The 15146-nt window shown below is 34.6% G+C and overlaps 1 protein-coding gene across 1 annotated transcript; it reads right to left on the bottom strand.

Moving 5' to 3' along the window:
* Window positions 1–3062: 3062 nt before the first annotated feature.
* On the bottom strand, window positions 3063–7525 carry LOC141717447 (very-long-chain aldehyde decarbonylase CER3-like). The gene is made up of 11 exons (XM_074519513.1): window positions 7053–7525; window positions 6741–6961; window positions 6414–6646; window positions 6100–6319; window positions 5454–5581; window positions 5026–5282; window positions 4645–4752; window positions 4356–4562; window positions 4009–4119; window positions 3701–3874; window positions 3063–3435 (listed from the first exon to the last, which is right to left on the bottom strand). The coding sequence occupies exons 1-11, from the start codon at window positions 7149–7151 to the stop codon at window positions 3280–3282; spliced, it is 1914 nt and encodes a 637-aa protein (XP_074375614.1). The 5' UTR covers window positions 7152–7525; the 3' UTR covers window positions 3063–3279.
* Between the last annotated feature and the right edge of the window lie 7621 nt (window positions 7526–15146).

The raw sequence follows: 15146 nt of genomic DNA on the forward strand, positions 1-15146 counted from the left end.
ATAAGTCATGTTCTTCAGGGCTCCGTCTATACCAACCCATCTTCGTCGATTTCGGACAGCAGCAATGGATTAGGGTTTAATCCCCTTTTCTGGTGAGGATGAAGTCCGAGAAATGGAGGGAATGGGGGTATATGTTACTTTTACATTGTATTTACCAGAATATCCTTGTACTTTTAATATTAAAATGATAATTGACTAACGGAGTTAATTACAGACTAACGGAAGGGACGCGGAGCCCCCAAAACGCTCAATAATTATGCATTTAGCCATCAAAATGGCACAATTATTGATTTAGCCATCTCCGTGCAAAATAATTATAGTACAGGCCAACAAACTGCAAAAAAGTCTTCCTAATAATATGTAAAAATCAATTGCACAACTAAAGACAAGGTATCTCTAAACTTTTTTGAACTAAACATCCTAAAAAAATGTCAAAATTCACAAAAAAATAAAATAAAATATTAATTTTAGCTATACGATTATCAAAAATAGGGTTGTCAAAAACCTAAACATCGAATATAAAGATATGAGAGGAAGTACGTGACTACATTGATTAGTGGATTCCGGTACTACAAGTAGACCACCACATAACTTCAAAATATACTAGAGGTCTAGAGCTGGATTAGAAAACCTTGCAGAACATTTTTTTTTTTCATATTCGGAAACAGACACAAAAACTCCAATATGGTCAGTGACTTGCATAAAATCGAGAAATTTTCTGTAGGAAAATGTTTTATCGAGGTGGATTCAGCTTTTATCTTTTTACATCGTCTACTGTTAATTTTGATTACTCATCAACTTTTAATCGTTTGTGATCATCTGCCACTTGTTTCGAAGACTTGGCCACAACAAGCTAGTTTCAAAATCGCAATTGAATACACCCCTTAACCGACTTCCTAAACCACTGCCTGGCCTAAATATCTGTGATATGTCTGAGGTTTCTTGTTTGCTTTGTTTGATTCTTAGTTCTCCCAACTTGTGCAAACTAAATTATGTCGGTGAGTTATAGGCCTATTGCATTCGTCTTACGGTTCATAAATAATTTTTTTATTACTAGGGTGACTGTGACCTTTACATAAAATACAAGAATACCCCTCCCTCAAGCTATTATCTTGACGGTGTTACGTGTTATCTAACGGAAGTACATCAAGAATCTTGTAAGGCAAGGTACACCAACGGCAAGATATCTAAACAGAGGTACACAAAGTGCACGAAGTGAAAACTAGAGGTAGCATAATATGCATTTAACTCTAAAAGAAATTCTCCAGGATTACTGGATAGAAGATTATGGAGACTGTCCTATTAATCGTCTTCGAATTGTCACGTTCAGTCATTTCAATGGTCTCAAAGCTGCCATGGAGCTGGTCAAGTATCTACTTGTCCACTCTCCACTGCTGAAAACAATGTCAATCCACCGTGATAGACACATAAAAAGGATGCAGCATTAACAATGGCAGAAGAGATGTTGCGATATTCTAGAGCTTCATCAAGAGCGCAAATCAGACACTTGAAACCATGCAGTATAGAAAAAGAAAAAGAATGGTTTCAAAGTATAAATTTATACTGCGATCATGTTATTAAAAAAAAAAAAAAAGTTAACATTCTAAAAGAATCAGGCCTCTCCCAAATGATCTTGCTCTTGCTTACAATGGAAACTTCTTGCAGAATAACAGTGCAGGTACATCAATTGAACTTCCATCTTTCCCATTTCTATTGAGTTTATTTGTTTCAGTAGCTTTAATTCATGGATATCTTACATGGTAAGACTAAGATATTGGAAGATGTTGGATTGAGCTAACAAGAAGAACATGTTGCACATTAGTTTTGCGATTGAAGAATTTCCTATTAGATGCGTGATGTTTGGAAGAAAGTCCATGATACTATCATCGTAAGAACAGAAAAACTTAGCCTAGAAATAATGGTTGCAGAAGACTTGTGATGCCCTGTAGGTGAATCTGCATCTGGAGAATCTGCAGTTGGTTCCCTGGATGCGTGAGAGGAACCTGGTGCATTAGAAGGTGCGTCTGCATTGGGTCCTGAATTGTGAGGACTTGGGCCTGTTGGCGATTTACCAGGGGATGTACCTGGTGACCAATGATTCATAGGGGATGCACCTGGTGCATGCTTAGGAGTTGCACTTGGTGGCCATGACTTCCTAGGAGCTGCACTTGGTGGCCAAGGGCTGTTAGGTGCATGTTTCGGTGTTGCACTTGGTGGCCATGGCTTCCCAGGAGCTGCACTTGGTGGCCATGGGCTATTAGGTGCATTTTTCGGTGTTGCACTTGGTGGCCATGACTTCCCAGGAGCTGCGCTTGGTGGCCAAGGGCTATTAGGTGCATTTTTCGGTGTTGCACTTGGTGGCCATGACTTCCCAGGAGCTGCGCTTGGTGGCCATGGACTATTAGGTGCATTTTTCGGTGTTCCACTTGGTGGCCATGACTTCCCAGGAGCTGCACTTGGTGGCCATGGGCTATTATTAGGTGCATTTTTAGGTGTTGCACTTGGTGGCCATGACTTCCCAGGAGCTGCGCTTGGTGGCCAAGGGCTATTAGGTGCATTTTTTGGTGTCACACTTGGTGGCCATGGAGATTTAGGACTTCCATCTGGCGATGCATGTGGTGACCATGCGTTTTTAGGCGCTGGCCCTGGTGACCAGGGGCTTTGAGGAGTTTCCCATGGTGCTGCGCCTCGTGGCCATAGTATTTGTTTGATACCAGATGCTTTAGTAGCATCAAATAGAAGGTAAAATGATAAGAACAGAGTAACTTCAATTCTCATTTTTCGTTTAGTTATAGCTATAGAGTAATGAATGAAGAAGTGAAGGCCTTTTTATATGCAAACAAGTGGGCTTGAGAAAAACAAGGAGTCTAGTTCCTCCCAAAAATGAAGGAAGCTAGCTTGATTCAGAGTGCCAAGTGTCTTCATTGTTGAATTTTGTTTCTAAAATTAGAACGTTTGATCCCGGAACATGCTTCTCACTGACCTGACATCCAAGAGAACTGTAAATAGACCCGGTCAGGTCATTCTGCTTGTAGCCTTGTAATTCTACACTTCTCCGAATATACAGGAAATCAAAATTTCTTCGAGGAACTCGACGTTTTATAGATCATATGTTTACATTTTTAAAATTACCCCTCAATTATCGGAGTGAAATGTTTGCTTGTAAACAGAGTAAGACAATAACAGAATCGAAGAAAACGAATTATCCAATTTAGTATATGTTACACTAGACACTTTCTATGCTTGAAACTATAGAGTTTATATCTGGAGGGGTTTTTTTTAGCAGGGCTTCATGCCATGCCTTAGTGCAGCCTCCCACACAGCATCAATCTGATTAACATCAATCGCGCCAACTTCGTGGTGACTCCAGCCTTCGAGAAAATGAACAACTCCTCCGGCATGGCAAGCGTGAACAGCCCCTCTTTCCAGTGTGTACTGCTCCAGCATTGAAAAGAAACTGTTACATGACTAATACTAAAACACTAGGACTAAAACAATGAGATATTTCTTCAATTTTATGAGTACATAGTTATTATCACAGCTACTGTCTTGTCCTATCTGACAATCTACGAGATGTATGTTTAAGTATCAACAACTTGCTGCACTAGAGGGTTCTGTTCTGTTAAGTTGCTAGCATTCCTCATTCATTTTTACGAACTTGAAGAGATGAACGACAGAGGATTGTAAGGGAGATGCATACCTCACACATGCCAAGCCCCTCTACATCATCAGGAAGTTTCATGGCTGCAAGCGGACCATAAGTACAGTCTCTCCGAAAGGGAATGATAGTTGGCACTACAAACTGATGGAAATGTGTCCCTGGGGGAGCCCAACGTTGCTCTCTTGGAGTAGTCCATTTACCGATAATCCATGTCTGGAGTTCCATGTAAGGTTTATGTATCAGATTTAAGTGGAAATTGTTAATGGCATATACGAGACAGAAAAAAAGCTGAATATGAATGTAGTACTTGTATAAAACTAAAGAAATGGATGGTCATTGAATGTTACCTTACAATGTTTAGCTGCTTGATACTTTGTTACTTGAACCAGGAAATTCTGGCAGTCCACTGGGGCTTCCTTCTGAATTTTTGTGAATCTTTCCGGGGACTGAGTTAGCATCTGCATAAGTAACTTACCACAGTCAGTACATCACTGAGAGAAGTGAATTTTAAACATTCTAGCAGTTGGTAGTGTCTCACATGCAGCTTTAAACCCTACACATTACAATGCTTTTAGAAGCAGATGGTCTTGCAAAATTTCTCTAATCGCAGAGTAAAAGAACCATAGAATTTTCCATGTTTCATCAAGATAAGCAGAAATTTGCACTAGTTGTCTAATTTACAGCTAGTCCTTACCAGGACTCTAACCCTCCGACGAGCTAGATAGATAGCTATAGCCCTTCCAAGCTTAGAAGTAGCGCCTGCCAAGAAAACCTCTTTTACATCTTGAGGAAGTCCTTTGAGAATCACAGCTGCTGTCAAGGTGTTCCCATGTACCACCCGGACTTTAAGGTCAGGATGCTTGTCGACAAATAGTACTCCACCACCATTGAGAGCTTCATTCTGTAACATAATTCTTTACCTTTTAACAGCAACAAGAAGAGTAATTCAAACAACAAACACAAAAAGCCGATGAGAGACTGACCTTATTTAACGCAGCTAGACTAATTATTTTAACACCGAGTTTATCAGCTTTAAGAATGGCATCTTCAATGTGTTTATTAATTCCCTCTGCAGCAAAAGGTAAGAAGTACTGCAAAATAAAAATGTCATATGCTTGTTAAGCTTATTCTGCCCTGTCCTTATTGCCACAAAATGGCGTTTTTAATGTTCTTATCTGATCTATTGTTACTTGTTTCCTATCAACAAAAAATATGCAGCACCTCACGCGATTGCACATATAATGAGAAAAAACAGGATGTCAAGTCTGCAGAATACTGAAAATATAGGGGGAATAAGAAAGGCTTCCTTATATACTTTCTCTCTTCATTAGAAACTTTACATTTTGTTCAATTAAAACTGTTACCTGGAAACCAAACCTTGGGACAACCCACAGCTGATACAACTTTCCCTTAAGTTTGTAGGAACTCACAGGGAAAGTCTTGGAAAATCCCCACATAGCTAGTATCACCAGTAAAGAACAGGGCCAGAGCGGAAGCAAGAAGACCTTCGTAGAGAAAGGCATTGAACTGAATGAGCGGAAAACAAATGGAACATGCATTGATGACACGACGTCCACACCATGTGCTAAAAATACAAAATCAGGTATTCTTCCTTTCCTGCCTTCAATTCAAAATAACTTTTTTAATTGCAATCAAGCAAACAAAGCATCAAATTCTGTAATCTGATCACATAGCTAAATATTTTAAACTTTCAGGCAATTCGATTTTTTAGATTTATATGAAAGAATGACTGCTGAATAAGATTATGAACATAGTGTAGGCTGATCCCCACCTGCACTTGAACTTGTTTCTCTGTGAAGATTCCAGTAACGCTCATCAATTGTGTTGCCGAATACATCAAAAAGTGGCATAAACAAACAGAAATTGGACTGCTTGTGGATATGATGTATAGCATGATACCTGCAGAGGTGAAAATTGAAAATTGTTGAATAAATTGACTTGCTGTTTGTTTCTATGTAAAAAGTTGAGACCAGAGACCTAAAAATTTAACTTTTCGTTTGATTTTGATCCAAAAAAAGTAACTTAAGGTGAATAAAAAGCTTAAACGCCACTACACTCATAAATTCTGCAAAATGTATAGGTTCTTTTGCTTTGGTAGGGTCATAATCAGAAGAAGCAATGTATTCCAACCAGGGTCTGAGAAGGATTAGTGTATGCAGATTTTACGCCTACTCTTAGGAGCTGACAAGCAAAACCGGTATTTAGGAAGACATCATCAAATGTTCAAATCTAAAATTATGGGCTATTAATGAATCAGCCTACAATGCACTACTTAAGTTCATTTAAGAATGCTGTTAAAATTAGCTAGCAGTCCCAAATCTGAATCATCTACAGCAATTAGAAACTTCAAACATGTGGGCTTGGATAACAAACTTTGAGGAAATCACTATCTGAGCAAGCAAGGAAGAGTGACTTACGTCGGTGTATATATGAGATATTTAAGAGGTGGAAAAATATCAAATATCTGATGAGGAATGACCTCAATGTTGCTATGTCCCAAACATCTGAGAAAATCGAAAATGAAAAAATAGCCATAGAACATGCTTATTGATCCATAGCCAACTAAAGTAGTTCCTAGAGTTGGGATTCCTACAATCACACAGAGTATAAGATGTTCCAAGAAAGTTGAGTGCCCAGCTGCAGAAAATTAAATTTCTGAATAAGATTAGATATTGCAGATAAAATGATCATACTAACTGCCTACTGTTTGGTTCTTAAATGACTCCTTTACCTGTAAAGGGATGGGGCACTTTAGAGCTATGGTGTAGCCAATGGTAACGCTTAAACAACTCCGGTAAATGCAGTAATCTGTGCATCCAATAATACAGTGGCTCCGCAAGCACCACATGGAGAACAATACAGCAGATGATTCCTCTACCGTTCCATAAAGGAAGCTCAACTAGAGAAGGAAAGCTCAAACATAAAACTGAACCCACAATTGCTTGAAGAATAATGAAATTATCCCTGCAAAATACATAATATTAACCTGAACCAACATATAAGCAAGAAAATCCCTGCCAAGTACAGAAATAACAGATAGTTAACAAAGAGATATTACCAATGCCATTCACTGTCGATTTGCTTAAAATCTAAACCACTTTGTGACAGACGACGATCACGGTTAAGAAACAGCATGCCATCATAAGAACTCCATAACTGGTGAATAATGCTTCTTAGCATGCATATCACAAAAATATGCATGCACCAACTCCGACTCTCTTTTTCCTCCCGATATCTTGAATATATGTATTCCGCAAGAAATGGCCCGTATATCAGATACTAATTTCACACAAAATCCCAGATCAAGTAAATAATAATACATGTTATTTAGATTTTGATAAGAAACAAAACAAAATTATGGTCTTAGTACCTTGTAACTTCCCAAAAATTCCCATGGCCAAGCAAACAAAGGAGCATCATCTTTTCCAAAACTAGACTTGTTTCCATCATCACTATTCTCCCTCTCCATCCTATAAGAGTCTCTGTGTGTGTTTGTGTGTGCGCGCGCGTTCTCTGTGTGATAGTTTAGCAACCAGAACAAGTGTTTCGAAAAGAAACAATATGGGTACTGACAGATAAGAGAAACACCACAGAAGTATCAGAGAAGCATAAAATAGGTATGAAATCACACTCTTTTTTTCGTCTTAATCATGGAACTAACTTCTGGTTGATTTTTCCTTAATTTTTGGGACACCACTTATAGAGATGGGCACTTAAAACAGTAGGTAAAGACAAGCACCACCTAGTTGGCAATCCACACTTGCTAAAAAAAAGACAGCAGAAAGAGTATTTTGAATTTTCTCTGTATATATTAATTATGTTCTAACAGCTTACTTGAGAGAAATCTATGGTGCCACGTTACAAATGTGAGAGACAGAACTAAATGAAGGGAGTTTTAAGGTAATTAAATTCTGCATAGTTGGGTAGGTTCTGGAAACTGTCTATTCTTTATATTTCATAGCTTCTCAAACCATTTGTTTCAAGATTACACTGACACTCAACGAAAAAATACCTCTTTTTTTAAACTTTGCGACAAGAATACCATTTTTTGGAATTTTTGGCCAAAAATACCTACCTAATACGCATTTTAAAATGGGGTATTACTAATGCGCATTTTAGAAATGGGTAACTTCTATAAAAAAAATTAAAAAAAAAATTAAAGAAAATAATAATTATGGATACGCATTCGTGAGATGCGTATCATGCCTTTACAAAGCATGATACGCATGTCAGGAATGCGTATCATGATTTTACTTTTTTTTATTTTTTTTTATTTTTTTTTTGTTTTTTTTAAATAATACTCATTTGTCAAATGCGTAATAGCCTTACCCATTTTTGAAATACATATTAGAAATATATTTTTGGTCATATCTTTCAAAAACGGGTATTTCTATTACATTTTCTAAAAAAAGGTATTTTTGGCCATCAGCCACACTCAACATTTTAAGGTCAATTCATTTACATATATGTTCATGCAACTATGCAGGCTTGCGACAATTTATAGATAGGATGGTATTTTGCTAAAGAAATGGGAGCAACTCGAAATAGTGTAACATCCTACGTCGATTAGAATAAGTGTTTTGGAGCGGACATTTTTCCTGTTAAATATATGATCCTATTGGGGCCTTCCTCTAACACTTTAAGGTTTTAGATGAGCTGGGTACTCAACATGGTATCAGAGCTTAGGCTGACGGGAGAACTAAGGTACGATTCTCAGACACCCTCAATATTCTCACAATTTATTGTGCACACTAAAGGCAATTCTCTTCGACCCATAAATGGGATTTCGAGTGAGGGAGAGTGTTAAATATATGATCCTATTGGGGTATTCCTCTAACACTTTAAGATTTTAGATGAGCTGGTTACTCAACATTTCCGACATATACGTTGAGTTGTGGATTCCGGGCATTATAGTTTTATATCTTTGATAACTGAAAATTAAAAAAATGTATTAATTTCTGACTTATAAGTTACTTATAAGAGCGTCAAACGGGATGGTTATACCTTATACGGTTATACCTTATACGCATGTATTAAGACCAAGACTTCATCAATTTAGTGTGATTGTGATCGTAAAGAGTGTTATGTTACTTGATACTACTGTTTGTTTAGGTGTCAAGTGATTGCCTAAAAGAAACCTCAACACTGCATAATGTGTCATCTTTTAACTGCTCTCCTGCCTGACAGCCTTAATACTGGGGGGCACTCTTTGTACATCTTCTTCTCCTGCCATTTTTTTATTTTCAGGGAAGTGAGGGGTGAAATGACATAACTGTCCCCTGCATACACATAAATAACTATTGAAACTAGGGGTGTACAGATGAACCGCTCAACCGCATCCAACCGCTCAACCGCTCGCAACCGACCACATTTTACGAATAATCGCGAAACACGGGTTGGTTGTGAATTTAAATTTTAAAAACCATTCATTCGCGGTTTAGATGCGATTTTAAATTTTTGAAAATCGTAAAATCGCAACCGCAACCGCAAATCGCAACATATATTTATAATAAAATATATTTTCAAAAATATAGTTGATATCATATAAATTAATAAGTATACATATTTATTAACTAATCTTAGGTTAATATTAGTACTTCGTTCATTGGATTCACAATTATTATAATATATATATAACCAAACAAATGGAAAATGTAATCAACGTGTAACTTTTTTTAATATTTTTCTTTTTTCTTTTCTTTTTTCTTTTCTCTCGCCTCCATATTTTTGTATGTTTTTAATATTCTTCCTCCATATGTAACATTAGTTTGTATTTTTTTTTAATGCAAATTTATCACGTAACTTAAACTTGAATTTATTAATATTCCGAATTTATTTTTGTACAAATTATTAATTATTTTAAAATAAGTGGTTGAACCGCAAACCGATCCGCAATAACCGCAAATTTGCAACCGCGGTTAACCGCAACCGCAACCGCAACCGCAAATGCGGTTGCGGATGACAATTTTCTAAAACCGCTCTTCGCGGTTTGGTTCGACTTTTACCCCAAAACCGATCCGATCCGAACCGCGTACACCCCTAATTGAAACAAATCAATACAAGGGTAATGTGGTCTTTTCACTAGATTTTGCTCTGAAATAAAAAATGCCATGGAAATAACATCCCAATAAATAATATCAGACCAAAATATTCATGACATGCAAATTGCAAAGGAAATAGCACTCTATCTTGAGATGCCACACTAGTATTGATTACATGCAAAGAATATGGTGTTGAAATTTCAATAGCCAACAGGGTGCAACTGTTCACAATACTGACACAATTCAATTCCGAATCTAAAAATTTAAATTCACTAGCATAAATTATTTGATCCCAATATGACAAAACAAAACCTGTTATTATAGTAACTATATAAAGGGCCTTAGTGAGAAATCATACATCAAAAAAATTTCTTAAAAGGGTCTCACGATAAAAAAAAAATTCATGTAACTGTTACGGCTTATCTCGTAGATGAAAAATGAAAATATATTGACCACGAAATCAATATTTCTTCATACGATATAGGGTGGTGGCCAAAAATATTTTTTTTTTTAAATGTAACAAAAATACCCGTTTTTGAAACATATGGCCAAAAATACATTTCTAATACGCATTTCAAAAATGGGTAAGACTATTACGCATTTAACAAATGAGTATTATTTTAAAAAAACAAAAGAAAATAAAAAAGGAGTAAAATCATGATACGCATTCCTGACATGCGTATCATGCATTGCAAAGTCATGATACGCATCTCACGAATGCGTATCCAAAAATTTTTTTTTTAATTTTTTTTGTAATTTTTTTTACACAAGTTACCCATTTCTAAAATGCGTATTAGTAATATCCAATTTTAAAATGTGTATTAGGTAGGTAATTTTGGCCAAACATTTCAAAAAATGGTATTCTTGTCACAAAATTTAAAAAAAAATATTTTTGTCATTTTTTCTACGATATAAGATTGTTAGCTAATTTCTTAATCAAATTTCAGATGAGTCCAAGATAAATTGGGGTGAAACAGAGAGAAAGTTCTTACACATATGCACGCGCAGATCCAGGAATATTATTTTAGGGGTATACCGGACAAATTTTGAGAAAATCCCTTTATATTTTTAAATTTTAAGGGACCCTTTCAAATATTTTCAAAAAATTTAATAATAAATAACATAAAATTTGATTTTACGGGTACCAGATCCTCCCTGCACATACGAGAGTCTTGTTGTACATAGGAGACTAATAACAACATTTTTTTATTTGTTAGATGACTAGTAACAACATTTATGAATAACAAAACAAGTTTCAATCATATTAATGGGATAGCGTTGTTTAGCGACTTTATCATAAACAAGCAGTACGGAAATGCATTAATGGATTTAAACCATGAATGAAAGCAAAGTGATTTGTAAATTATGAAAATGAAGTTTATGGTAGAAGGAAGTCATTAATAGCAAGTTTTTATGGTTACTGTTGGAGCCACTCGTCCTCTTAACTACTACTACTAAGTACTAATCATACAATTAGATTTCAATCATTTCATTATTTTTCAATAAATTTTCGATTTTGTTATCTAAATGCAGTTGCTTTGGGCTGCACCTTGTAATTTAAATTCGGGGCCGGACTCGTATGAGAGGTCCATTGCCTTTATCAACAATATTTACTATCCAACTGTACATGTTTTTTTACCTTTGGAAGAAAGTTAGACGGAGGAGGACCGACTGCTTGAGGTGAGATGCATAAAAAATTCGAATTCGAAAAGTCCGACCAATATGATTCGGAAAAAAATTGATAAAAAATTGATTGGAAAAAAACCCGGCCCGGCTAGATCCGGCCCGCGGATCTTAATGGATCATATATTTTTTCGTAAAAATTCAGTCTGGCCTGATGCAGTAAAAGCCGGATTTAGACCTGATCCGATCAAAATCCCGGCCCGATCCGATCAAAAACCCGGTTCGGATAAAAGACTGCCCCGGCCCGATCCGGCCGTATAAAAATCCAGATTTTATGATAGTTTTTATTAAATATTCCAATAAATCTTTGAAGAAATTATATTTTATCCAAATTTATTTTATAATTGAATATAAATTTTGAATAAAAGTTCTAAATTTTTAATATGATTTCGATTAAAAGTCCTAAATTGAATATATTAAAACCGAATTATCGAGATTTAAATTTTAAATTCTAAACTAATTACAGGTATAATAAGAAAAAAATTGTTCGAAATTTTAATTAAGAGTATGTATGTATTAATAAAAACCTAACCTTGAAATACAATTTAAAAAAATGTAAAAATTATCATTATTATTAAAAAAATATTATTAATAATAAATTTATTTAAAAAATCCGATGGCCTGGTCAGACCCGACCCAATCCGGTCCGACCCGCGAGACTCAACAGACCTAGTTATTTTGAATGAAATCATGCTCGATGCGGCCCGATTTTTAAAAAAATCCGGCCCGATCAGATTTTAATAATTCCGGATATTTTAAAGTTCGGGCCGATCTGATTTTTCAGCATCTCTGACTCCAGGTCTACCCCGGTCCTTTTGTAAAGATGAGATAAAAGAACGGTTTTCTTAAATACTTAATTTTGTGAAAAAAATCATTAAAAAGTAAGTTGATGGCTCAAAATTCCCCATTTTAATTTCTATAATCCCGTCTACCCTACTTCTAAATTTTGGCTGCCGTACCAGGCCTGGTACGATATTTTAACTGCCGTATTTAGCAACTGATGCACAATTGGATATTGCGTATTACGATGGTTACGCCAACCGAAAATGTGTAACAGCCATTTTTTTTTTCTCGAAAATAATTTATTTCGGAAGACAATTTAATGTATTTAAAGGACAGGGAGGGACAATCACCTTTAAAAATGAGTTATTTTGGTAATTATTTCTAAAAAGTAATATACTATTAAAATTTTATAAAAAGTAGAACCGTTTTATATTTTTATTGGGATTTCGTTATTTGCTGATAATATTTACGTAATAAGGTTATGGTTTGGAACCAAAAATTATCATATACAACTTTTTTATTTTACGTTTTTTCTAAAACAGTAGGTGAAGTTTTGTTTGTGTATTTGAGTTTGCACCGGTTGCGAGGTCCTATTTTTGTAAAAAAAAAAGTAAAAAATTAGTATATATACAAAATAAAAAATAAAAGAGAATGTACTTTTGTAATAACAGATAAATAATATCCTATTTATACAATATTACGCGACTGTAATGCAATAATGCAGTATAATATAAAGTGAGAATAGGGATATAAATTTAGTGAAAAAATTTTGATGTCTTTACAATTCGTCGATGGTATGTTCATATGTCACGAGTTTAAATCCTTTGATAAACACATTTGAAATATCTTCTGCTATATATTTCTATTATCTCTCAAACTTTTTCTATTTAGTTTTGGTCCATGTATGACTATGGGTGTGTTTGGTATTGCTGTTGCAGACAGCATCAGCAGCTTTTCGCTGAAAATCAGTTAAAAAACTGTTTGGTAAAATTTAAAAGCTGTTTTTCTGAAAAGTGTTTTTGGCTTAAAAGCTGCTGTTAGAGAAAGCAAGTCCCCCCATGATTTTAGAAAAAGCTATTTTCAGCTGTTGCGGGAAGCAGATGCTCATCAAACCTTACCAAAAACATCATTATTTTTAATTTTTTGCATCAAAACATATACGAATCAAAAAAATTATCAAACAGTCATCTGATTTTTACAACAACACTTTTCACTTTTTCTAACAGCACAGCAATTTTTGACAGCAATCCCAAACAGAGCCTATATCTAGTTTTACATAAAATTTTAAAATTGGATCGGACCGGACTGACCCGAATAAAATCAAAAACCAATTTTTTTCAAAATTACAAACTGAGAACCGCATCGGCTCTATTTGATCTTGAGACCGAACCGGATCGAAAAATTCTGAATTGAACAGGACCGGACCGATAGCTATACCTTTAGACAATCAGACCTATGTGAAAAATGATTGAAAAAACGCACACACATATAAATATACTTGAAAATATCTATTATTTTGTCACTTTTGCATATAGTCGCGTAATATAACTTGATAATGTACGTACCTTTTATAAGTAATTTGTTAATTAAAAAATATGTATACATTTCATTTTTAAGTTAAAGTCAATAATGTATCTAAACCTCGGTAGGATAATTGTTTAAATGTTTTCAAAACCAAAACTATATTAATGTATTTATTTAAAAAAAATTATTTGCTAATAGAGTGTCTACCCTAATCCTTATATCAAACTCGAAAGCATCGGCATGTGATAGCATTTCCAATAAACATTATCAAAAGGTTGTCAATATTCACGAGACATTCCTGATTGCCTATCTATCTATTCGAATTGGAGGTTGTCAAAGAATTACTTATCAAAATTGTTAATTTTTGACAATTTTTTCAAATGGTTAAATTACGTACATAAATACGTAAGTGTAAAAAATTTACATATATATCAATATTTTTTTTATCTAAGAGTTATATGCAATTTAATTTAAAGGATCACATGAGCAGCTTTCAAAAATTGCTAATTATTAAAATGAAATATTGTTAAATTTATATAAAATTGAGTAAAAATAAAATATTAATATTTCGATAATTTGACAAGATTGATAATGACAAATATTAATATTAATATACTGGGAGTACTGTAATATATTCTAGTAAACAGGTACTCCCTCCGTCCCGTTAAAGGTTTCCCGTTTTGACTTCTGACAGTGTTCATCGGAAGCGATTGACTAGTAATTTACGTCTAATCTATAAGATCAAATATAGTTATGAGTGATATTGTTGAATTCGCTTTTATGAGTATTTTAATACAATGAAATTTTTATATTTAATATTAATACGAAATTAAAGATATTAACAATCAAAAATATGTATTGGCAAACGTCTCTAACACAAATATGAAACGTTTTTAGGGACGAAGAGATTAGATTGTATAAATGAATTTTAAGCAGAGGAGACTTGAGTCAGTTCCAACTGTCCAGGTGTCCGGGGTTATTAAAGGAATAGAAATCAACATTTCATAATCCTATATTAAAATTTCTTAGTATGAATATGATCAGTCTGACAGTGACTCCTTGTGACTTGCTTGTTTTTGATGATAACTGTGCTATATTTGTTAATCTACGAGTTTATGATGATATTCAGATTGCAACATATCAGACAGCAGTTTAGAGTCTAGAGTTTGCAGTTTGTTCAGAAGTTTCAGTAGAGGCTATTTCTCAGGATTAAGTTTGTTAGGGTTTTGTGTTAATCTTGTTTATCTAGATAAACCTTATCTCAAACAAACTCACCACCTTATCTTATAAATCAAGTTTAAATCTCTCAAGCCTTATCTATTTACTTGATTTATCATTTTCAAACGTACTAACAGATTAGTTTCAAAGATTCATTCAAAATATTTTCAAACAAACTTATCTTCCAATCTTATCTTGTGTTTGAAAATAAATCT

Source organism: Apium graveolens, chromosome 4, assembly GCF_009905375.1.
Source record: "Apium graveolens cultivar Ventura chromosome 4, ASM990537v1, whole genome shotgun sequence".
NCBI classification, from domain to species: Eukaryota; Viridiplantae; Streptophyta; class Magnoliopsida; order Apiales; family Apiaceae; genus Apium; species Apium graveolens.

Bases quoted from the DNA above. Each gene is read 5' to 3' on its own strand.
- LOC141717447 (XM_074519513.1), bottom strand. From the start codon at position 7,151: ATGGAGAGGGAGAATAGTGATGATGGAAACAAGTCTAGTTTTGGAAAA. The intron at 4,563-4,644 runs GTCAGTCTCTCA...ATTATGTTACAG, and splicing joins GTCTAGCTGCGTTAAATAAG to AATGAAGCTCTCAATGGTGG. The intron at 3,436-3,700 runs GTATGCATCTCC...ATGCTGGAGCAG, and splicing joins AGGGGCTTGGCATGTGTGAG to TACACACTGGAAAGAGGGGC.